Source organism: Macaca mulatta, chromosome 19, assembly GCF_049350105.2.
Source record: "Macaca mulatta isolate MMU2019108-1 chromosome 19, T2T-MMU8v2.0, whole genome shotgun sequence".
NCBI classification, from domain to species: Eukaryota; Metazoa; Chordata; class Mammalia; order Primates; family Cercopithecidae; genus Macaca; species Macaca mulatta.
In genome coordinates this window covers 11,264,796-11,287,812 of record NC_133424.1, presented here as the reverse complement: position 1 = coordinate 11,287,812, position 23,017 = coordinate 11,264,796, and the positions used below count along the sequence as shown (strand labels likewise).

Here is a 23,017-nt window from a genome sequence, read left to right as displayed (position 1 = left end):
ACCGAGGGCGGCCCCGCCCCGTCCAGGGCGTCCTCAATGCGCGTGCGCAATGGGCCACAGAGCCGCCATGCCGGAACCGCGCGGGTCGTCGCAGCTGCGGGTGAACACGGCGTTTGCCGCGCGGTACAACCGCTACCGGGAGCGCGAGGAACTGCAGCGGCGTGAGTCCGGGGCGCATGCGCGCGGGAGCCTGCTTGCGATGGGCGGTTGGGAAGTGGGGAGTCGAGCTGGTCCAGCCGGCTGACCTGGGGGGCATCCCGTCTGTGTCCCGCAGTGAAGGATCGCTACGGGGACCGGGACAGCGGCAGCGACTCCAGCTCTGAGTCGGACTCCAGCGACGAGCGCGTGGTGCGCGTCCGCGCCCCGTCCTGGACGTGCGGAGGCGTCCAAGCCCCCCCACTGCACTCCGACCCCGATGTAGACAGGGGGGCAACCCCCGACCCCAGAGCGCCCTGCGGGAGCGTCCATCCCCCGTTCCCCATCCCATGAGGGACAGACAGCGCCCTCCCTCTCCCTAGGAGAGCCAAATCCCCCTTATTTTCTCCCCCCTGCTAACATCCACCTGCCCACTCTGATGTGTGGGGCGACTCTGTCCCCTAGGAACCCCCCTTTCCCCTTTCATCCTCGAGTCTAGCCATTTTTTAGTGTACTCCTTGCGCCACGTGGGGTGCCCAACTTCTCACATCAGCCCTGATCTTGGCCCCACTGTACGGCCTGGCCCAGCCCCTCCCCACTGTCTCCCTTGTGCCCTCGGCCCACCTGCCCCTTGTCAAGTCCTTGTCTTCCCCAGGAATTACCTTCTCCTTGCCCCCATCTTTCTCTACCCATATCCTGTATCTACCTGTGGCCTGCCCCTGCCCACCCCAAGAGGTCCCCTCTCTCTCCTGCTGTTTGACCGCTTTCCTCTCTTCCCCAGCCAGATCCCCGCTCCCTCCATCCTAATCCCTACTGCTGAGCTCACTTGGCTGGTGCCAGGGCTCTTATTACCCCCCTTCTGAAACCTATCCCCAACCCTTTTCCCGTCCTAGGAATTTGACCCCCAGCAGGAGCGGGACTTTTACAAAACGCTCTCCTTGTTGAAGAAGAAGGACCCCCGCATTTATCAGAAAGATGCCACCTTCTATAACAGAACAGGTCCGGGGCCACTCCTGTCTAAGCCTCTCCTTCCTCAGGAACAGAATGCGGGGTCCTTTCCTGAATGGATTCAGAGAAGTGACTTGACTTCTCTGAGCCTCCTTTCCTGTCTGTAAAGTGTATCTAACGGTAGCATCGCCCCTCAGGGCTGTTTTAAGGATAGATTGGGACTTGCCCAGTTTACACAATTCATCTGTTTTGACTGTTGAATGAATTGCTTCACAAGTCACAAGTCCTTAGCAGAGCCTAGGTTATTACCTGGTGGTGGGGTTAATGACTTTGTCCTTGGCACTGTTCAATTTGGGAATTGCTGACTGAATGATTTCAACTCCACCAGGCTGGGCAGGTGGTTCAAGCATCTAATCCTGGCACTTTGGGAGGCTGAGGTGGGAGGGTCAGTTGAGGCCAGGAATTTGAGACCAGTTTGGGTGACATAGCGAGACCCCATCTCTTTTTTTATTTTTTTGAAACGGAGTTTCACTCTTGTTGCCCAGGCTGGGCTGCAAAGGCGCAATCTCAGCTCACTGCAACCTCCGCCTCCCAGGTTCAAGCAATTCTCCTGCCTCAGCCTCCTGAGTAGCTAGGATTACAGGCATGTGCCACCATGCCCAGCTAATTTTGTGTTTTTAGTAGAGACAGGGTTTCTCCATGTTGGCCAGGCTGATCTCGAACTCCCGACCTTAGGTGATCCGCCCACCTCAAAGTGGGAGTGATAACAAGCGTGTGATTACAAGTGCTGTGATTACAAGCGTGAGCCACTGTGCCCAGCTTTTTTTTTTTTTTTTTTTTTTGAGACAGAGTTTTGCTCTTGTTGCCCAAGCTGGAGTGCAATGGCACGATCTGGGCTCACTGCAACTTCTGCCTCCCGGGTTCAAGCGATTCTCTTGCCTCAGCCTCCTGAGTAGCTGGGATTATGGGTGCATGCCACCATGCCCAGCTACTTTTTTGTATTTTTAGTAGAAATAGGGTTTCACCATGTTAGCCAGGCTGGTCTTGAACTCCTGACCTCAGGTAATCCACCCGCCTTGGCCTCCCAAAGTGCTAGGATTACAGGCATGAGCCACTGCACCTGGCGGCAAGACCCCATCTCTACAAAAGATTCAGAACTCAGCTGAACATGCTGGTGTGTGCCTATTGTCCCAGGTGTTCGGGAGGCTGAAGTGGGAGGATTGCTTAAGCCCATGAGTTTGAGGCTGCAGTGAGCAGTGGGCTAGGATATTGACACTGCACTCCAGCTTGAGCAAGAGTAAGACCCCAACTCTCAAAAAAAATTAATTATAATAATTAATCAGGCTGGGCATGGTGGCTCATGCCTGTAATTCTAGCACTTTGGGAGGTTGAGGCAGGAGGATCACTTGAGGTCAGGAATTCGAGACCAGCCTGGCCAACATGGTGAAACCCCATCTCTACTAAAAATACAAAAAGTAGCTGGGCGTGGTGGTGCACACCTGTAATCCCAGCTACTCAGGAGGCTGAGGCAGGGGAATCGCTTGAACCTGGGAGGCAGAGGTTGCAGTGAGCTGACATCACGTCATGCACTGGGCAACAGAGCGAGACTCTGTCTCAAAAAATAATAATAATGGCTGGGTGCGGTGGCTTACGCCTGTAATCCCAGCACTTTGGGAGGCCGATGTGGGCAGAATCAAAGCAGGAATTGCAGACTGAATGACCCCAACCCCACCAGATGGTGAGAAGCACAATACTCTTAGCCGGGAATTGGTGGATTCGGGATTTGAATCCTTTGTCTAATCCTGGCCCTGCCCTGTGGGATTCTCTGCCAGGGGAAAGAAGGGGGTTGTGGGTGATGGCAGGTGTCTTTTGGTGGGTTAACAGCATCGTCGTCGGACAGCGAGGAGGAGCCAGCAGCCTCGGAGAAGCAGAAGAAAGTGCGGCCCATGTACCTGAAGGACTACGAGAGGAAGGTTATCTTGGAGAAGGCAGGGTATGGAGAAGACCTACATCCCCCCCCCGCTGGTTCCCAGTCCTGTCAGGTCTATGGGGGTCTTAGGGGCAGGGAGGAAAAAAGCTGGCAACTTGGGCTGGGCGTGGTGGTTCATGTCCATAATCCCAGCACTCTGGTAGGCTGAGGCAATAGGATCGCTTGAGGACAGAAGTTTGAGATCAGCCTGGGCAACATACCCCGCCTCTACAAAAAAATTAAAAATTAGTTGGGCGTGATGATGTGTACCTGGAGTCCCAGCTACTCAGGAGGCTGAGGCGGGAGGACTGAGCCCAGGAGATGGAGGCTGCAGTGAGCTATGATCAGGCCACTACACTCCAGCCTGGGCAACAGAATAAGACCCTGTCTCAAAAAGAAAAAAGGCCGGGCATGGTGGCTTATGCCTGTAATACCAGCACCTTGGGAGGCTGAGGTGGGCAGATCACCTGAGGTCAGGAGTTTGAGACCAGCCTGGCCAACATGGCAAAAGCCTGTCTCTACTAAAAATATAAAAATTAGCCAGATGTGGTGGTGGGCGCCTGTAGTCCCAGCTACTTGGGGAGGCTGAGGCAGGAGAATCGCTTGAATCTGGGAGGTGGAGGTTGCAGTGAACCGAGATCATGCCACTGTACTCCAGCCTGAGGGATAGAGCAAGACTCTGGCTCCAAAAAAGAAATGCTGTCACCCATGATTGGAAAAGAAAAGATAAAAAAAAAAAGAAAAAAAAAAAAGGCTGGAAACTCACCAGAATCGCAGGTACCCCTGAGAGCAGGGGCCTCAGTGATTCCATAGCCCTCCGATGACCCCCGCCAGCCGGTGCTTGGAAGAGCCGCTCCACATGGGCACGGGGACAGGTGGGCCCTGGAAGATACATTCTGAAGACCCCACTTTTCCTTTACAGCAAATATGTCGACGAGGAGAGCTCAGACGGGGAGACTTCCAATCATAGACTCCAGGTGGGTGGGGTGGAGGCTGGTGTGGGGGGCTGAGGGGCCCGGGGCTGGCCTGAGACCTCTATGGCCCTCTCTGCAGGAGACATCATCGCAAAGTTATGTGGAGGAACAGAAACAGCTCAAGGAAAGGTGAGGCTGGGTGGGTGGGAATGGCCCAATGGAGGAAAGTTGAGGCTCGGGTTGGATAGGCATGGGTTCAAATTGAGCTCTGTCACTTTCTATGTACCTCAGTTTCCTCATCAGTTAAACGGGGTTAATAACATCACAGCACTGCTCTGAGCTTGTTGAAAGGAGAGCTCAGGGCTTAGTACATGGGATTAATTTTGGGGCAGCTGGCCGGGTGAGGTGGCTCCCCCCTGTAATCCCAGGGCTTTGGGAGGCAGAGGAGGGAGGATCACTTTAGCCCAGGAGTTCAAGACCAGCCTGGGCAACATAGTGAGACCACGGCTCTACAAAATAAATGTTGGGGCAGCAGACAGGGGCCAGCCTGCCTGTCCTGAGGCTTGTTTTCTCTCGTGGGCAGCTTCCGGGCATTTGTGGAGGACAGTGAAGACGAGGACAGCGCTGGGGAGGGCGGCTCCAGTTTGCTGCAGAAACGTGCCAAAACCAGGCAGGAGAAGGTGTGTACCGGGGCCTCACTGGACTGCTGGGGACAGGGCGGCGGGTGGTTGGGCATCTGCAGATGCTCAGTGCTAGCTTTCCCCCAGGCCCAGGAGGAGGCCGACTACATCGAGTGGCTGAAGGGGCAGAAAGAGATTGGGAACCCAGAGTCGCTGAAGGAACTGGTGAGTTCTCACGCATGGCCGCTGATGGAGTAGACCGTCCGTTCTGCCTCCATCCAACCCATGTACAGAGATAACCCTCTGAAGATGGGATGTGCACATCGCTGGGCCTCAGCTCCTACATCTCTTTCAATGGGGATAGGGTGGGCGCCGTGATTCACACGTGTAATCCCAGTGCTTTGAGAAGTCAAAGCAGAAGGATTGCTTGAGGCCAGGAGTTTGAGATCAGCCTAGGCAACAACAGCAAAACCACTCTACAAAAAAATGAAAAAATTAGCCAGGCATGGTGGCACGCGCCTGTAGTCTCAGACACTTGGGAGGCTAAGGTGGGAGGATCTTGTGAGCCCGGGAGGTGGAGTCTGCAGTGAGCTATGATCACACCACTGTACTCTCACCTGGATGGCAGAGCAAGACCCTGTCTTGAAATAAAAAAAAATAAAAAACCAAAATGGGGCTAATGTCACCTACTCCAGAGGCTGGCTGTGAGGGACCATGCCTGCCCTCCTTTCCTGTCCCTCATTGACCAGAGTCCTGTCTCCTGTCACCCCCAGACCCATCTCAAGGAATACTGGAACAACCCTGAGTTGGATGAAGGGGAGCGGTTTCTGCGGGATTACATCCTCAACAAACGCTACGAGGAGGAGGAAGATGAGGAGGAAGATGAGGAGGAAAAGGAGGAGGAAGAGGAGGGGTGAGCCACTGCCTCTCCCCAGGGCCTAGATTTTGGGTGCGCTTCCTGACGTATTCCCAGGTGGCACTGGCCAGGAGGCAGAGGGCACCGTGTGTGTATTTTTTTTCACAGAGGGTGGCAGAGTTAGTCTTCTGCAAGGCAGAGCCACAGAGTGTAGGCTCTGGAGCCAGGTGGCACTGCCACAAATCCTGGTTCTGCTTTGAGACTTCCATGCCTCAGTTTCCCCATCTGTAAAATGAGGACAATAGCAGCGTGCACCTTGTAGGGTTCTTGCGAGGATTAAATGAGTTCGTACACTTCGCACCCAGGCGTGCAGGAAAGGGGGGCTCGACCTCGCTTGGCTGGCCCCCTGGCGTCATCACATCTTGTTCCTCAGGGTCCCCGGCCCCCCAGTCCAGCTGGCTGTGGATGACTCCTCAGACGAGGGGGAGCTGTTTCTGAAGAAACAGGAGGACTTCGAACAGAAGTACAATTTCCGTTTCGAGGAGCCGGACTCGACATCGGTGTGTGGCTGGGGCTGGGGAGGACTCGGCCCCCGGGGTCCAGGCCCAGGGAACTCCACACCATCGCTGACGCCCTTCTGGGCTTTTCTGCTTGTCCCTAGGTCAAGACCTACCCACGCAGCATCGCGTCCTCCGTGCGCCGTAAGGATGAGCGCAGGAAGGAGAAGAGGGAGGAGACTCGGGAGCGAAAGAAGAGGGTGAGTGTGGGGGCGGCCAGCTGGGGAGGACCCCCCAGCCCTGCAGGAAAGCCCATGCCCTCCCTCCCTCTGCCTGGGCCTGCAGGAGAAAGCAAAGAAGCAGGAAGAGCTCAAGCAGCTGAAGAACCTGAAGAGGAAGGAGATTCTGGCCAAGCTGGAGAAGCTGCGGAAAGTCACAGGCAATGACACGCTGGGCCTCGAGGAAGGGGACCTTGAAGATGACTTCGACCCCGCCCAGCACGACCAGCTCATGCAGGTGCGGCCCTCATCCCGGCCCACCATGATGCTGAGCTCACACAAATGTGGCTCTCACTGGGCACAGTGGCTCACTGGGCACAGTGCCTGTAATCCCAGCACTTTGGGAGGCTAAGGCAGGCGGATCACAAGGTCAGGAGACAGAGACCATCCTGGCCAACATGGAGAATCCCCATCTCTATAAGATAAAAAATTAGCCGGGGTGTGGTGGCAGGCGCCTTTAATCTTAGCTACTCAGGAGCCTGAGGCAGAGAATCGCTTGAACCTGGGAGGTTGAGGTTGTAGTGAGCCAAGATCGCACCATTGTACTCCAGCCTGGGCTACTGGGTGAGACGCCGTCTCAAAAAAAAAAGACCTTAACCGGGTGTGGTGGCACATGCCTGTAATCCCAGCTATTCCGGAGGCTGAGGCAGGAGAATCGTTTGAAACCAAGAGGCAGGGGTTGGCGGTGAGCCGAGATAGTGCCATTGCACTCCAGCCTGGGCAACAAGAGCGAAATTCTGTCTCAAAAAAAAAAAAAAGACCCGGGACCTGAGTAGTACACCAGGTGTTGGGCACCGCAGGGGCACAGGCCTGTAGAAAGGCTAACTGTGGATGTGTGGAAGTGAATGGCAGCTAGTACATCACAGGGTAGAGAGCAGGGCAGTTGGCGGAGGGTCCTGGACATGCAGGGTTCCCCCACCTCAGGAGCTAGGTCCTGGGAGGGCTCTGGGGAGTCCCACGAGCTGCAGGAGGAATAAAGCTGCCATGGAGGGGCTCATTGGCATCGTGGGGGCTCAGCTCCTCTGTCTCGAGTGGGCCCTGGTAACCCCCAGCCCTGACCCTGCAGAAGTGCTTTGGGGACGAGTACTACGGGGCCGTGGAGGAGGAGAAGCCGCAATTTGAGGAAGAGGAAGGGCTTGAAGGTGAGATCAGCTGAGGCACCGGACTGGGGACTGGGGACTGGGCCTGAAGCCCAAGGTCCCACGCGGGCCCCACCTGTCTGTTCTCTCTGCATCCAGATGACTGGAACTGGGACACGTGGGACGGGCCTGAGCAGGAGGGAGACTGGAGCCAGCAGGAGCTGCACTGTGAGGACCCCAACTTCAACGTAGGTGTCACGGGTTGGGGGAGTCCCAGGGGCCCTGACGGAGGGCTGGTGGGATCTGACCTGTGCCTCCTGGCAGATGGATGCTGACTACGACCCCAGCCAGCCACGGAAAAAGCGTGAAGCCCCCTCGACGGGCAAGAAGAAGCGCAAGTCGCCCTTCGCCGCGGCCGTGGGGCAGGAGAAGCCAGTGTTTGAACCCGGTGAGGCCCAGGTGGGCAGGCCGTGGGTGGGCAGGGGGATCCGCGGGGCCTGGCACAGCCCGGCAGCCTGGCTCTGTCTCGAGCAGGGGACAAGACGTTTGAGGAGTACCTGGATGAGTATTACCGGCTGGACTACGAGGACATCATCGACGACCTGCCCTGTCGCTTCAAGTACCGCACCGTGGTGCCCTGCGACTTCGGCCTCAGCACTGAGGAGGTAGGGGCCCTGGGCGGGCAGAGACACTGCAGAGGGCACCTGGTATGTGGAGGGGTAGAGAGCTGGCCCTGACCCAGTCTCTGTTGCTCAGAAATGCCACAACATGGCAGTCTCTTTCTTCATCTAGAAAATGATAATATTTGGCTGGGCGCGGTGGCTCACGTCTTTGGGAGGCCGCAGCACTTTGGGAGGCCGCAGCACTTTGGGAGGCCGCAGCACTTTGGGAGGCCAGGACAGGTGAATCACCTGAGGTCAGGAGTTCAAGATCAGCCTGGCCAACATGGTGAAACTCCGTCTCTACTAAAAATACAAAAAAATTAGCCAGGTGTGGTGGCTGGTGCCTGTAGTCCCAGCTACTTGGGAGGCTGAGGCAGGAGAATCGTTTGAACTCAGGAGGCAGAGGTTGCAATGAGCCGAAATTGCACCACTACACTCCAGCCTGGGTGACAGAGCAAAACTCTGTCTCAAAAAAAAAAAAAAAGAAAAGAAATGCTAATAGTCTTAATGACAGTACTAATAACATTACCTTGCCTCATAGGTAACATTACTACCTTCTACAAGGTGGGGGCTTAAAACAGCGCCTCGCACGTGGCACGCCCCGTAAATATTACTTCTTTTTTTTGAGACATAGTCTCGCTCTGTCACCCAGGCTGGAGTGCAGTGGTGCCAACCTCCTGGGCTCAAGTGATCCTCCTACATCAGCCCCCCAAGTAGCTGGGACTACAGGCATGTGCCACCATGCCCAATTAATTTTTTTTTTAATTAAAACTATTTTTTGTATAGATGATGTTTTACCATGTTGTGCAGGCTGGTCTCAAACTCCCTGGGCTTAAACAAGCTTCCTGCTTTGGCCTCCCAAAGTGATGGGATTCTGCATGTCAGCCACCACACCCAGCCAATATGACTTTTTATTTTTGTTTATTTTTTGATTGATTGGTTGATTGAGACAGTGTCTTGCTCTGTTGCCCAGGCTGGCATGCAGTGGTGCAAACTCAGCTCACTGCAAACTCTGCCTCCCAGGTTCAAATGATTCTCCTGCCTCAGCCTCCCCAACTAGCTGGAACTACAGGCATGTGCCATCACGCCCAATTAAGTTTTGTATTTTTAGTACAGACGAGTTTTACCATATTGGCCAGGCTGATCCCGAATTCCTGACCACGTGATCTGCCTGCCTCAGCCTCCCAAAGTGCTGGGATTACAGGTGTGAGCCACCAGGCCCAGCCAATATTACTTTTATTCCTGTCAGTATGTATCAGCAGCAGTCTGGCTGGTAAGACTTGGTAGCAGGGCTGGGCACACTCACTCACACCTGTAATCCCAGTACTCTGGGAGGCTGAGGCGGGAGGATCACTTGAGCCCAGTAGTTCTGAGACTAACCTGGGCAACATAGGGAGATCTAGTCCTAGCTACTTGGGAGGCTGAGGCAGGAAGGTTGCTTGAGTCCGGGAGGTTGAGGCTGCTGTGAGCTGTGAGTCTGCCACTGCACTCCAGCCTGGGCGACATAGTGAGACCCTGTCTCAACAAAAGACTTGGTGTCCTCTGGAACCAGAGGGCCCAGGTAGGTTCGAGCCCTGGCTTGGTTACTCACCAGCTGTGTCTTTGGACAAGTGATTCCCCCATCTGTGCCTCAACTCCCCATCTGTAAAATGAGACAGTAATTAATAACACCCCAACTTTGGTGACTATGGAAGGAACAGAAATGAGACCAAAGTGTGTGGCACTGCCAGGCTGCAGGCACCTACTATCCCTAACTGATGACAGCTGAAGGTGTGTGACCATTTTCATGGTCAGTAAAAATAGCTGATGTGTACTGAGCTTATACCATCGGCATTCACTCACTTCCTCTTTCTGATGCCCTTCCGGTAGGTTTGGAAACAGGCCTGGAGGCTGGGAATGACAGCCTCATATGTAACTAAGAAGCCTGGGGGTTGGCAGTGACCCCTGCCCGTTCTGAGGCCATGGCTGGATATGGGTGACGGCTCAAAGGCCCTGGGGCTCAAACTGGAATCAATTCAGCCAATTTCCCAGCCACGTGGCCTAGGGCAAGGATCCGTTCTCTGAGCCTCAGTTACCCCATCTGCTGACCTCTACAAAAAATATTGGCCTCTGTAGAGATCAGCTGTCTCTGGCCATCATGGCAGCCCTGCTGGGTGGTAGCAGCATTACCGGTTTGACTAATGACGTGACTTAGGCTCAGGGAAGACCCTGCCTGGGGAATATCACAGCAGGTCCCCGCTCTCCCTTCCCACGCAGATCCTTGCTGCTGACGATAAGGAGCTGAACCGGTGGTGCTCCCTGAAGAAGACCTGCATGTACAGGTGATGAGGCGGGGCGGGGCCAGGTGCGCAGGGGGCGGGGCAGAGCCAGGCGCGCTGAAGGCAGCGCGGGCAGCCCCGGGTACTTCCCAGAGCACCTAACACAGGGACATCTGACTGCAGGTCAGAGCAGGAGGAGCTGCGGGACAAGCGGGCATACAGCCAGAAGGCCCAGAACTCACGGAAAAAGCGGCAGGTCTTCAAGTCACTCTGCCGAGAAGAGTAAGCAGTGCTGGCTGGGGAAGCGTGGGTGGGGAGCCCGCCAGGCCCAGGCTTGAGTCTTGGCTCTGTCAGCCTCTTGTTGCATGACTTTGGGAATGCAGCGCCCCCTGCTCTGAGACCTGGGTTTGAATCCTTCATGGGCACCATCATTGTGTGACCTTGGGCAAGTCGCTACGCCTCTCTGGGCCTCTTTCTCATAAGATGGAGATAGAGACGGTTCTGCCTTATCAGGTTGCCGAGGATGAAATGAGTTAATTCTCGTAAAATTTTTAAGATGTGGTAAATGCCCCATAGGTCTTAGCTGTTATTAGGACTGCTTTCACCCAGTCTAGAAGGCAGGGGTGATAGGAGCACAGTTTATTTAAAGCTAAAATGAGGCCAGGTTGTGCTCCCGTCTATAAGCCCAGCACTTTGGGAGACTCAGGCAGAAGACTGCTGGAACCCAGGAGTTTTCGGCTGCAGTGAGCTACGGTAGTGCCACTGCACTCCAGCCTGGGCCACACAGCAAGACCCTGTCTCTAAGGAAAAAAAAGCTAAAATGAGTTAATTGATGTGACTAGGTTAGGGCAGGCCCAGGCACAAATACCAGAATCCTCAGCCTCACAACCTAGCCTTTGGGTTCCGTAGAGAAGCCCTGGCTTTGGCCTGAGACCCAGGTCTGAATCCCCAGGCAGGCCCTCGGTCGCTGCGCGGCCGCTTCACTATGCCCCTCTGTTCCTTGCCTGTAAAATGGGGCATGCGTCCTCAGGAACAGGCCTGATCTTGACAGGCCTGGGCTGAGCCCTGACTTTTCTCCCTCAGGGCAGAGATGCCCGCGGAAGCCACAGGGAAGCCACAGAGAGACGGAGCCGGCCCACAGAGGCAGCTGCCAGGGCTTGATGGGGCTGGCGGGAAGCGGCCCCGGCCGGAGAGTCCCCCAGCACAGGAAGAGGAGGCCTCTGTATCACCCCACAAGAAGCCAGCCCCCCAGAGGCGAAGGAGGGCCAAGAAGGCACGGCTGCTGGGCCCCACTGTGATGCTTGGTGGACGCGAGTTCAGCCGCCAGAGACTGCAGGCCTTTGGCCTCAACCCCAAACGGCTGTACTTCCGCCAGCTGGGCCGGCAGCGGAGGAAACAACAGGGGCCCAAGAACAGCTCCTGAGCACTGGGAGCAGGCAGGGGCCTCAGGCTCCTCCCCTCAAATCAAGCCCTGGACAGGTCTCGCACCCACAAGTACCATCTGCTGCAGAGAACCTCTCATCTGTGGCCAGGAACACCTGTAATCCCAGCACTTTAGGAGGCTGAGGTGAAAGGATTACTTGAGCCCAGGAACTGGAGACCAGCCTGGGCAACACAGTGAGACTCCATCTCTACAAAATGTGGTGGCACATGCCTGTAGTCCCAGCAATTCAGGAGGCTGGGGAAGGAGGATCACTTAAGGCCAGGAATTTGAGGCTGCAGTGAACTATGATTGCACCACTGCACTCCAGCCTGGGCGACAAAGCAAGACCCTGTCTCTTAAAAAAAAAAAAAAAAAAAATTAAACACGTGTAGCTGCGGGTAAGGAAGTCGTCCCATTTTATGGATGTGGAAACTGAGGCTGACTTAAACTTCCCGTGACTTGGAACTCTCATCTCGAGACACCTCCCAGACCTCACATCCCCTTAGAACGCTGCGCCCAGCCACAGCCACGATCAAGTCACACAACTTTATTGGCCCCCAGCAGCCACAGTTCCCCCAAGGGGGCTTTGGGACAGGGAGGGCCCAGGCGTCCAGTGCAAACTACAGTACGTGAGTCAGGCCCTGAGGGGGGTGCCCGGGGTCCTCCCTCCCTACCCTGCCAGGAGGGCCCCGCTGGTGGGAGACAGGTGCATGGGCTCTGTCCCTGGCTGAATGGCCCCAGACTGGTTGCAGCTGGGCTTGAGGGGCTGAGAACAGGAAGTTCTCACTGCCAGAGCTCAAGATCCCACACTCGACATGACATAAATAAAAAAATAAATAGTGTTGCATCTTTTCCCTCATCCCCTCCCTTTATAAAAACACAAAGTCCTCAGAGCTGGGGCGTTTGGCCCTGAGGAGCCGCCCTGTGCGAGGGAGCCGGAGTGTAGGCTGGGAGAGCTGGGAGCAGAGGTCATCCAGGCTGTGGTCCTGAGCATGGCCCTCGGCCAGGGTGAACATGGGGTACCGCTCCGTGGCTGAGGAGGAGCCGAGGACCTGGCGGGAGGAGGGAGACAGGCTCAGCCACAAACAGTGCCAAGCCATGTTCCTTAGCCCAGGTTTATTTAGCAGGTGCTTCTCAGGACCGCCTCTCCAAGACAGGGCAGCCAATCAGCACCCTCCATCCCCTGGCCACAGTGATTGGCTCGGCCATGAGCATGTGACCCAGCTCGGCCAAAGACTGACAGTCATGGAATTTTTGCTGCAAAACCCACGTTCCCCTTCCAATGACCAGAGGGTGGGTGCCCAGAAGGGCTGGTGGCCATCTCTTGCCCCCATAAGGGTAGAGCTGGTGGCCATCTCTTGCCCCCATAAGGGTAGAGCCCTGGTCGGACAGCAGGGCCAAGAGACAGAGGTTTTCTACCACTTGAGCCCCTGGATACAGCTGCCTCCAAGGGGTGACGCCCTCAACTCGCAGGACGGCCTTGACCTAACAGTTGGCTTTGGCGTTCCCACCTTTTCAGGGGTGGACCCCCAGCCTGGAAGCAGCACCCCAGCTCTGCTGGACTCGAGGCCTCTGTTTCTCTTTCACCCCCAGCCCTGCCCGACCACCCCCCTCACCCCACTCCAGCTTTCCTCTTGCTCACCCTGGTCAGCTCTGAGCAGAGTGTCTCAAACTCCTTCCTGTCTCCAGCATAGAAGCCCACAGTACAGCTTGGGTCCATCTTGGCGAAGGCCATCTTGCGGGGCGAGGTGCAGTGGAAGGACTGGAGCAGACAGATGAGGGAGGCTCAGAGGCCCCTGCCGCCCACCTGCCACGGCCCCAACCACACACTGGGGCTCCCACTCACCTCCAGGGGGAAGTCGGCCTGACTGACATCCACAGTGGGCTGGCAGTAGTGAGGGTCCAGGTACAGCAGGAAGTCATCTGCAGGGGGTGCAGGTGTGAGTGGGGGTGCGGTGGGGCGTGGGGGGAGTGAGGAGGGGGTGGGCCTACCTTGGTAGCCAATGAAGTACAGTGAGTGTCGCGGTTTCCCGCCCATGATGCCCAGGCACAGCTCGCAGCGCAGAAGTTCCTGCAGGGAGGAGGGTGGGCAGGTGCTGTCAGGCAGCCACTCAACAAACGCTTAGCAAATGCCTCCTCCGTTGAGAACCCAGCCTCTGGAGGGCAGCAGTGATCAAGACCACAAAACCCTTGCCCTCAGGAGCTGACATCCTAGTGTGAGAGACTAACAAGGAAGACGATTACATGATTTTTTTTTTTTTTTTTTTTGAGACAGAGTCTCACTCTGTTACCCACCCTGGAGTGCAGTGGCCCAATCGGCTCACTGCAGCCTCCGCCTCCTAAGTTCTCCTGCCTCAGCTTCTCAAGTAGCTGGGATTATAGGCACCTGCCACCACGCCCAGGTAATTTTTTGCATTTTTAATAAAAACGGGGTTTCACCATGTTAGCCAGGCTGGTCTGGAACGCCTCCTAACCTCAGGTGATCTGCCCACCTCGGCCTCCCAAAGTGCTGGGATTACAGGCTGAATTGCGGTAGCACGATCTTGGCTCACTGCAACCTCCACCTCCTGGGTTCAAGCAGTTCTCCTGCCTCAGCCTCCCGAATAGCTGGGATTACAGGCATCCGCCACCATGCTCAGCTAATTTTTGTATTTTTAGTAGAGACGAAGTTTTACCATGTTGGCCAGACTGGTCTCAAACTCCTGACCTCAGGTGATCCACCTGCCTCGACCTCCCAAAGTGCTGGGATTACAGGCATGGGCCTCGATGCCCAGTCAATTACATGATGTATCTCATGTGTTAGAGGTGATTAACTATATGGAAAAGAATAAAAGAGGGAAGGGAGCCTTGTGATTTTAAGTAAGGAGGTCAAATATTATCACTCTTTTAGAATTTGTCTCATAGGTTTTCTGGTTCTCACTAGAAAACCTCCCATGCAAAAAATATTTTAAAACAGGAGCCAAGCAGTGGTTCATGTCTGTAATCTCAGTACTTTGGGAGGCCGAAGTAGGAGGATCACTTGAGCCCAGGAGTTCAAGACCAGCCTGGGCAACATGGTGTGACCCTGTCTCTACAAAAAAAAAAAAAAAAAAATGAGCTGAGTGTGGTGGTACGTGCGCCTGTAGTCCCAGCTACTCAGGAGCTGAAGTGAGAGGATCACTTGAGCCGGGGAGGTCAAGGCTGCAATAAGGTGAGACCGCACCACTGCACTGCAGCCTGGCTAACAAGAGACTCTGAATCGATCAATCATAAATAAGAGAGTCCGGATAGGCCCTACTGAGAGATGATGGAAAGAGCTGAAGGATTTCTTTTGATGGTTAGTGTTAGTAAAATAAATGAACAAATATTTAAATAACTAATAAAAAATACAAAAGGAGCCGGGCGCGGTGGCTCACGCCTGTAATCCCAGCACTTTGGGAGGCCGAGGCGGGAGGATCACAAGGTCAGGAGATCAAGACCATCCTGGTTAACACAGTGAAACCCCCATCTCTACTAAAAATACAAAAATGAGCCAGGAGTGGTGGCAGGCGCCTGTAGTCCCAGCTACTCGGGAGGCTGAGGCAGGAGAATGGTGTGAACCCAGGAGGTGGAGCTTGCAGTGAGCCGAGATTGTGCCACTGTACTCCAGTCTGAGTGACAGAGCGAGACTCCGTCTCAAAAAAAACAAAAAACAAAACACACACACACACACACAAAGAGCCACCTGCATCGCTGCTGAAAGAGCACTCCAAGCAGCAGGGGCAGCAAGTGCAAAGGCCCTGAGGCAGGAGTGTCTGAAACAGGTGAGGAGGCCTCTGCAGCTGGAGCAGAGTGTGGGAGAAGGATATGAGGTCAAGGCGAGAGATGACCTTAAGAAGGTGGTGGGGACAAATAGTGCCAGGCTCTGTGGGTCACTGGGAAAACTGGCTTTTATTCAGATGCAAATACACAGGGGACTTTCCAGTCTCAGGGTCTCTGTCTTGTTGTTCCTCTTGCCTGGAGCACTTCTCCTCTGGCTCCTCATTTGCCTGGTGGCTGCAGAGGGGCTTTTCTAGGCTCTACTGCTATCCTCATCTGCCCTTCACTGGGTTACTGTGTTTTTAAATTTGTGTAGAGGCTGGGCGCGGTGGCTCATGCCTGTAATCCCAACGCTTTGGGAGACCGAGGTGCGTGGATCACCTGAGGTCGGGAGTTCGAGACCAGTCTGGCCAACATGGGAAAACCCCATCTCTGCTAAAAATATAAAAATTAGCTAGGCATGGTGGCGCACGCCTGTAATCCCAGCTACTTGGGAGGCTGAGGCAGGAGATTTTCTTGAACCTGGGAGGCAGAGGTTGCAGTCAGCCGAGATGGTGCCACTGCACTCCAGCATGGGCAAGAAAGCGAGACTCTGTTTTCAAATAAAATTGTGTAGAGATGGGGGTCTTACTATGTTGCCCAGGCTGGTCTTAAAAGATCCTCCTGCCTGGGCCTCCTAAAGTGCTGGGATTACAGGTGTGAGTCACTGTGCCTGGCTTCATTCCAAGTGGTGATGCCACTTTGGTTACAGAGCCACTGCTGAGCATCCTCCCATCAGAATGTCTGCTCCTAGCGGGCACACTCCAAATTCCTGCCTGTTTTGTTCCCCTCTGAACCCCCAGCAGTCGGGACAGTGGGGAGCACACATAGCAGGTGCTCCATAGTATCAAAAAAGAAGGGATGGGCTGGGCGCAGGGGCTCATGCCTGTAATCCCAGCACTTTGGGAGGCTGAGGCGAGTGGATCACCTGAGGTCAGGAGTTCGAGGCCAGCCTGGCCAACATGGCGAAACCCCATCTCTATTAAAAATACAAAAGTTAGCCAGGCATGGTGGCACGTGCCTATAGTCCCAGCTACCTGGAAGACCTAGGCAGGAGAATTGCTTGAACTCGGGAGGCGGAGGTTGCAATGAGCCAATATTGCACCACTACACTCCAGCCTGGCTGAAAGAGCAAGACTCTGTCTCAAAAAAAAAGGGATGGCTGGTGCAGTGTGCCTCATGCCTGTAATCCCAGCACTTGGGGAGGCCGAGGAGGGCAGATGACCTGAGGTCAGGAATTCAAGATCAGCCTGACCAAAATGGTGAAACCCCATCTCTACTAAAAGTACAAAATTAGGTGGGTGTGGTGGCGCTTGCCTGTAATCCTAATTACTTGGGAGGCTGAGGCAAGAGAATCGCTTGAACCCAGGAGGCGGAGGTTGCGGTGAGCTGAGATCACGTTATTGCATTCCAGCCTGGGCAACAAGAGCAAAACTCCGTCTCAAAAAAAAAAAAGAAAAAATAAAAAAAGAGAAGGATGAGGGCCGCATAAACAGCAGCCCCAACCCAAACTAAACAAGTCTGGAGGGCTCCCAGGTGGAGGCATCCTAGAATTCAGCTGAACCTACCTTCACACAGGGCACATACACGGGGTTGAGAGTCTCGCCACCCAGTCGCACGGGCACCAGGATGACCACAGACTTCCACTCGGCTGTGGGGTCTGGCCTGGCCACCAGGCGTGCCACATCCGCCTTGTACACTGGAGGGACGGGACGGCAGCAGGTCACCTTCTTGCCACCCTTCAGGCCCCAGCGTGGCCCTCTAACCCCAGGGACTCAACTTCACCCTTGCAATTTCTCAGTGGGCAACATTGTCATCACTAATCATCGTTCTAGTGCCCCCCAAACGCCCCCAGAAAATCCCAGGACCTCCAGGCAGGTGTGGACATCCCCATTTTACAGAATGGGCAACTGAGGCCCTGGGATGTAGACCAAAAGTATATACAGTGGAAAGAGGTAGAGACTGTTCTCTCAAGCTCCTCCCCAGCCCCAGGCCTGACAGGTCCTCAGTGACTCCATGCCTTGGTTTGCCAATACAGAAACTGGAGCACTGGGCACTCGGCCCCCAAACCAAACATCCTGGTGTGTCCCTCCTCCTCTAGTCCCGTTTACTTGGGCCCATTCTCCTGCCCCCTGCCTTGCAGCTACATAAGCCCATTTCGTGCTCCTAGAGAAGTAGATTAGACCCGTTTTGGAGATGCGGTTCTCTGAAAATCGAATCTTGTCCCAAACACCTACAATCTTGTATAAAAAATTTACAGGGGTGGCCGGGCATGGTGGCTCATGCTTGTAATCCCACCACTTTGGGAGGCTGAGGCAGGCGGATCGCGAGGTCAGGGGATCGAGACCCTTCTGGCTAACATAGTGAAACCCCGTCTTTACTAAAAATACCAAAAAAAAAAAAAAAATTAGCCGGGCATGGTGGCATGCTCCTGTAGTCCCAGCTACTCAGGAGGCTGAGGCAGAAGAATCACTTGAACCCAGGAGGCACAGGTTGTAGTGAGCCAAGATTGTGCCACTACACTCCAGCTTGGGTGACAGAGTGAGACCCTGTCTCCAAAAAAAAAAAAAAAAAAATTTTACAGGGGCTCGGCACAGTGGCTCAAGCTTGTAATCCCAGCACTTTGGGAGGCCGAGGTGGGCGGATCACCTGAGGTCAGGAGTTCAAGACCAGCCTTGTCAACATGGTACAACCCCGTCTCTACTAAAAATAGAAAAATTAGCCTGGTATGGTGGTGTGTGTCTGTAGTCCCAGCTACTCGGGAGGCTGAGGCAGGAGAATCGCTTGAACCCGGGAGGCGGAGGTTGCAGTGGGTCGAGATCATGCCACTGCACTCAAGCCTGGGTGACAGAGTGACCTGACCTCAGGTGATCCACCCGCCTTGGCATCCCAAAGTGGTGGGATTATAGGTGTGAGCCACTGTGCCGGGCCTTTTTTTTTTTTTTTTTTAATTTTATGCCAGGATCCTACTCTGTCGCCCAGGCTGGAGTGCAATGGCATAATTACAGCTCACTGTAACCTCGAACTCCTGGGCTCAAGCAATCCTCCCACCTCAGCCTCCTGAGTAGCTGGGACTACAGTATGTGCCACCATACCTGGCCTTATGTCTCTATTCTACCACTCGAGAAGCCCTTAAAGTTTCTTGTTCCAGAGGGAGAGATGGAAAAGAGGGACTATCTACTGCTGCATGGGCCTTGCATCCTTCCCCAGTGTCCCTCTGCCCCAGAACTTGTTCCAACCTCTGAGGAAGACGAACTCTAAGAATTGGGCGAGGCAGAGTCTGGCTCAGGGTGGGACCCCCGTGATCTTGGCTCCAGCCCCTTACCTGTGCAGTCCTGAGAAACGTACACCACCAGGCGGGTGACCTCGGAGCAGCTCTCCACGGCTTTCCTGGGGGCAGGAGAGAAGGCCTGAGTGCCTGCGGGTACCCAGCAACTCCCGTGATCCCTGCAGCGGCCCTCACCTGAGGATGTGTGCCACCAGCGATGGCCCATACCAGTCACCTGCCTTCTTGCCTGAGCTCTGCCCAAGCTCCACCAGCCGGTGTAGGCCAAAGGGGGCCCGGGGGTGGTCGGCGAACCAGGACACAATCTGCCGGTGCCGGCGTTCCTGCTCCAGCTCAGGGGCACCCTGGGCCCAGCGTGGGGGCATCCAGCGGGCAGGCCCATGGTACCGGCTGGGAGAGGCTGACCCTGACAGCTCAGGGGGGCCCAGGCCCGTGCCCTCGGCCCATGTCCAGTCTGGTGGAATGGAGCACACAGTCAAACAGTGCTAGTGTGTGGGGGGCAGAGGTCCCATCTACACATGCACCGCACACAATGCGAATGCTCCTGAACCCCGTAATTCAACAGAATTTACATATTCCTGAAACTTATCCTTATCCTTATTTATTTATTTACTTTTTGTTACTTAAAGACAGGATCTCAGCCAGACACGGTGGCTCACGCCTGTAATCCCAGCACTTTGGCAGACGGATCACTTGAGGCCAGGAGTTCAAGACCAGCCTGGCCAACATGGTGAAACCCCTTCTCTAATAAAAAAAACAATACAAAAGGTAGCCAAGCATGGTGGCAGGCACCTGTAATCCCAGCTACTCAGGAGGCTGAGGCAGGAGAATTGCTTGAACCTGGGAGGCAGAGGTTGCAGTGAGCTGAGATCTCTCCACTGCACTTCATCCAGGATGATGGAGGAAGACTCAGTCTCAAAAATAATAATAATAATAATAATAATAATATATAAAATAAATAAATAAAGACAGGATCTCACTGTCATCCAGACTGGAGTGCAGTAGCACGATCACGGCTCACTACGGCCTCTAAATCCTGAGCTCAACAGATTTTCCCGCCTCAGCCTCCTGAGTAGTTGGGATCACAGGCACATGCCACCACACTTGGCCAATTTTTAAAATTTTTTTGTAGAGACAGTAGTCTTGTCATGTTGCCTAGGCTGTGTCGAACGCCTGTGCTCAAGTGATCCTCCTGCCTTAGCTTACTAATGTGCCGGGCTTACAGGCATGAGCCACCACACTCGACCTGTTATTGTTGCTGGAGTCTCATTCTGTCACCTAGGTTGGAGTGCAGTGGCAGGATCATAGTTCACTGCAGGCTTGAACACCTGGGCACAAGCAATCCTCCCACCTCAGCCTCCCAGGTAGCTGGGATTACAAGCATGCACCACAGTGCCCGGCCAAAACACTTTTTTTTTTTTTTTTTTTGAGATGGAGTCTCGCTCTGCTGCCCAGGCTGGAGTACAGTAGCACGGATCTTGGCTCACTGCAACCTCCACCTCCCCGGTTCAAGCAATTCTCTGCTTCAGCCTCCCAAATTACAGGTGCCCACCACCACACCCAGCTAATTTTCGTGTTTTTAGTAGAGATGGGGTTTCACCATCTTGGCCAGGCTGGTTTTGAACTCCTGACCTCATGATCCACCCGCCTCAGCCTCCCAAAGTGCTGGGATTACAGGCGTGAGCCACCGTGCCCGGTGAAACTTTTTTTTTTTTTTTTTAACACAGAGTCTCCCTCTGTTGCCCAGGCTGGAGTGCAGTGGTGTGATCTCGGCTCGCTGCAACCTCTGCCTCCTGGGTTCAAGCGATTCTCCCACCTCAGCCTCCTGGGATTACAGGCGCGAGCCACCACAACCGGCTAATGTTTGTATTTTTAGTAGAGATGGGGTTTCATCATATTGGCCAGGCTGGTCTTGAACTCCTGACCTCAAGGGATCCACCTGCCTCAGCCTCCCAAAGTGCTAAGATTACAGGCATGAGCCACCGTTTCAGCTGAAACTCTTATAAACAACTCTCATCTCTCCAAAATTTACTTGACACACAATTCTAACGTGACTTTGAACTCTTAGTTTGCAAGTAATTCTAATACTGCTGATATGGCGGTTGACCGTGTACTCCGAGTGCACCCCTTCCCTGCCATGGCTCACCTCTGGGCAGGAAATGTAGCAGCAGGCCCTGTGCCAGCATCATCTGGCCACTGCGTAACATGCACCCCCAGCCACAGTCCGAGGTCAGGCAGCCCCCAGGAAGGGGTGGGAAGTCCCGGCGGTATGTGAGCCACAGGCGGGACACAAAGTCCCGCTGGAAACGCTGTATGTCACCTACAAGAGCGGGTCTGTCAGCTGCCACCAGGGACACTCGGGCGGGCGTGGCCTCCCCCAACCCAGGTCCCAACCACCAGCTCACCCTCGCCCTCGAAACGGTAGCGGCGGCCACAGAGGTGGATGCTGGAGATCTTGCTAAAGCTGGTCCGGCTTTTAACCGCCCAACCTGGGGAGACGTAGGGGCAGCGCCCAGCGAGATGAAGCACTTGCATGACAGCAACAGCGCTTCCATTCCCCCATCTGTGAAATGGGCACGATCCTAGTTCCTATCTCCGGGGTGGCTCTGGGGACTCCGTGCAACAGCCCTCTAAGTCGGAGGTGGGGCCCCCAGTGACAGTTACAGGAGTGTCCACCGTCAATTCAGGATGAAGGAAGGCAGTTCTGATTATTGTACCCATTTTACAGAGAGGGGCAAAAACGGAGGCGCCAAGAATGAAAGGATCTTGCCCAAGGTCACACAGGGGAATGGGCGGAGCTTGAAAACACTGTCTATTGGACCTGCCACAGGTCCACCCTGGGCAGGGCAGGGAGGGGACCCACAGGTGACTCAGGACGGGAACAAGGGTGGGATAACTGGCAGGACCGGGATCTGGTTTTCCTCAAAGGCCCCCGACACCTCCACGATCTCCGGGCCCCTTCCTCACCGTACTTGACGTTGTTCCAGGCTGTCAGGAACTTGGCCTTGAACTTGTCCACTTCGTCCGGCTCACTCTGGCCAGCCCCGGGAGAGCCAAGAGCGAGGCCGCTGGCTCCGGAGGGCCCCAGACCGTTGGGGTCTGGGCCTCGGGGACCCCGCGGCCTGCGGGCCTCGGGCCGGCGGCGCGCGTCCTCCGGGCTGCTGCTCCGGTACTGCGCGGCGGCCGGCGACACTGAGTTCATGGACGCGCCGGGAGGGCGGACCGAGGGCCCGGGTGGGGGCCTGTGGTCGCTGCCCCCCAAGGGCGACCCGCGGCCGGTTCACGGGGCCCTGGGAAGGCGCTACTCGGCCCCCGTCCTCAGGGTCCCGGGCCCGGCACCAGCCGCCACTTCAGCTGCCATAGCCATCGCCATCTTAGCGGGCCAGGACCCCGGATGACGGTGGGCGTGACCAAGCCAGACGGCCCGCCCCTCCCCGCCCTCTCCCCGCCCCTCCCCGCCCTCTCCCCGCCCCAGCCGCCTTTCCTGCCCCGATCCTGGGTCGCCAGGCGGGGACCTCAAACCCCGACGCCTCCCCGCGGCCTCCCCACGCCCTCCTTATCACACCGCCAGGAGCGCGACAGTCCCTTCAGGCCCTTATCGGAGGCAGCAGAGCTGGGGAGCCCCCGCCCCTGGCCCCGCCCCTAGGTCCAGGACTGACCTGGCAGGCGCCCAGGTGAGACTGCGCACCTGCTGCGCCCGCCCCGCCACCCGAGCGCACCTGCGCGGGCTGCGGACCCAGAACCCGCCCTGGGCTGGGACCAAATCGACTAGTGTGACCTCCGGGGCAAGTCACGCCGCTGTGCCTCAGTTTCCTCATGTGCAAAATAGGGCTGGAATACACGCAACAACATAGACGAATCTTCATGAGAATTATGCTCAGGGAAAAATATCCACGGGTAGGCAGGCGTGGGAGGGAGGGATGAATAAAGTGCGCCAGGGAAGTTTTTTTCAGTGTTTGTTTTGTCGAGACAGGATCTGGCTCTGTTGTCCAGACTGGAGTGCCATAGTGCGATCTCGGCTCACTGCAACCACCACCTCTCAGGTTCAAGTGATTCTCCTGCCTCAGCCTCCTGAGTAGCTGGGATTATGGGCGCACACCACCACGCCCAGCTAATTTTTGTGTTTTTCTTTTTTTTTTTTTTTTTTTTTTTGAGACGGAGTCTCACGCTGTTGCCCAGGCTGGAGTGCAGTGGCGCGATCTCGGCTCACTGCAAGCTCCGCCTCCTGGGTTCACGCCATTCTCCTGCCTCAGCCTCCTGAGTAGCTAGGACTACA

General features: G+C 55.4%; 2 protein-coding genes, 1 long non-coding RNA gene and 1 other non-coding gene across 8 annotated transcripts; 3 read left to right on the top strand and 1 right to left on the bottom strand.

Annotated features, from left to right (window-relative positions):
* Positions 1 to 48: 48 nt before the first annotated feature.
* On the top strand, positions 49 to 12,038 carry KRI1 (KRI1 homolog). Its single transcript, XM_015122862.3, has 19 exons — positions 49 to 161; positions 275 to 348; positions 1,029 to 1,134; positions 2,968 to 3,076; positions 3,975 to 4,029; positions 4,106 to 4,155; positions 4,550 to 4,646; positions 4,734 to 4,811; positions 5,360 to 5,499; positions 5,876 to 6,002; positions 6,104 to 6,199; positions 6,285 to 6,455; positions 7,284 to 7,359; positions 7,456 to 7,544; positions 7,621 to 7,744; positions 7,831 to 7,961; positions 10,215 to 10,279; positions 10,400 to 10,498; positions 11,300 to 12,038. The coding sequence occupies exons 1-19, from the start codon at positions 50 to 52 to the stop codon at positions 11,637 to 11,639; spliced, it is 2,139 nt and encodes a 712-aa protein (XP_014978348.2). The 5' UTR covers position 49; the 3' UTR covers positions 11,640 to 12,038.
* Positions 12,039 to 12,171: 133 nt separating this feature from the next.
* Positions 12,172 to 22,127, bottom strand: ATG4D (autophagy related 4D cysteine peptidase). 5 transcript variants are annotated; one of them, XM_077977421.1, is made up of 10 exons: positions 21,709 to 22,127; positions 21,147 to 21,304; positions 20,856 to 21,061; positions 18,919 to 19,226; positions 18,781 to 18,845; positions 17,024 to 17,154; positions 13,632 to 13,710; positions 13,486 to 13,562; positions 13,282 to 13,401; positions 12,172 to 12,691 (listed from the first exon to the last, which is right to left on the bottom strand). In XM_077977421.1, exons 2-10 carry the CDS (start codon positions 21,274 to 21,276, stop codon positions 12,509 to 12,511), a joined length of 1,299 nt encoding a protein of 432 aa, XP_077833547.1. In that variant the 5' UTR covers positions 21,277 to 21,304; positions 21,709 to 22,127; the 3' UTR covers positions 12,172 to 12,508. The 5 variants fall into 5 exon arrangements, with proteins under 5 accessions (XP_077833547.1, XP_014978349.1, XP_077833546.1 ...); XM_015122863.3 differs by having other exon boundaries at positions 18,919 to 19,195; positions 20,888 to 21,061; XM_077977420.1 differs by having other exon boundaries at positions 21,147 to 21,230.
* Positions 14,510 to 14,571, top strand: LOC114674242 (U7 small nuclear RNA). The gene has a single exon (XR_003725258.2). It is a non-coding gene; the product is annotated as a U7 small nuclear RNA (small nuclear RNA).
* LOC144336669 (uncharacterized) lies at positions 18,387 to 22,127 on the top strand. Its single transcript, XR_013408927.1, has 2 exons — positions 18,387 to 19,391; positions 20,733 to 22,127. It is a non-coding gene; the product is annotated as an uncharacterized LOC144336669 (long non-coding RNA).
* Positions 22,128 to 23,017: the final 890 nt, after the last annotated feature.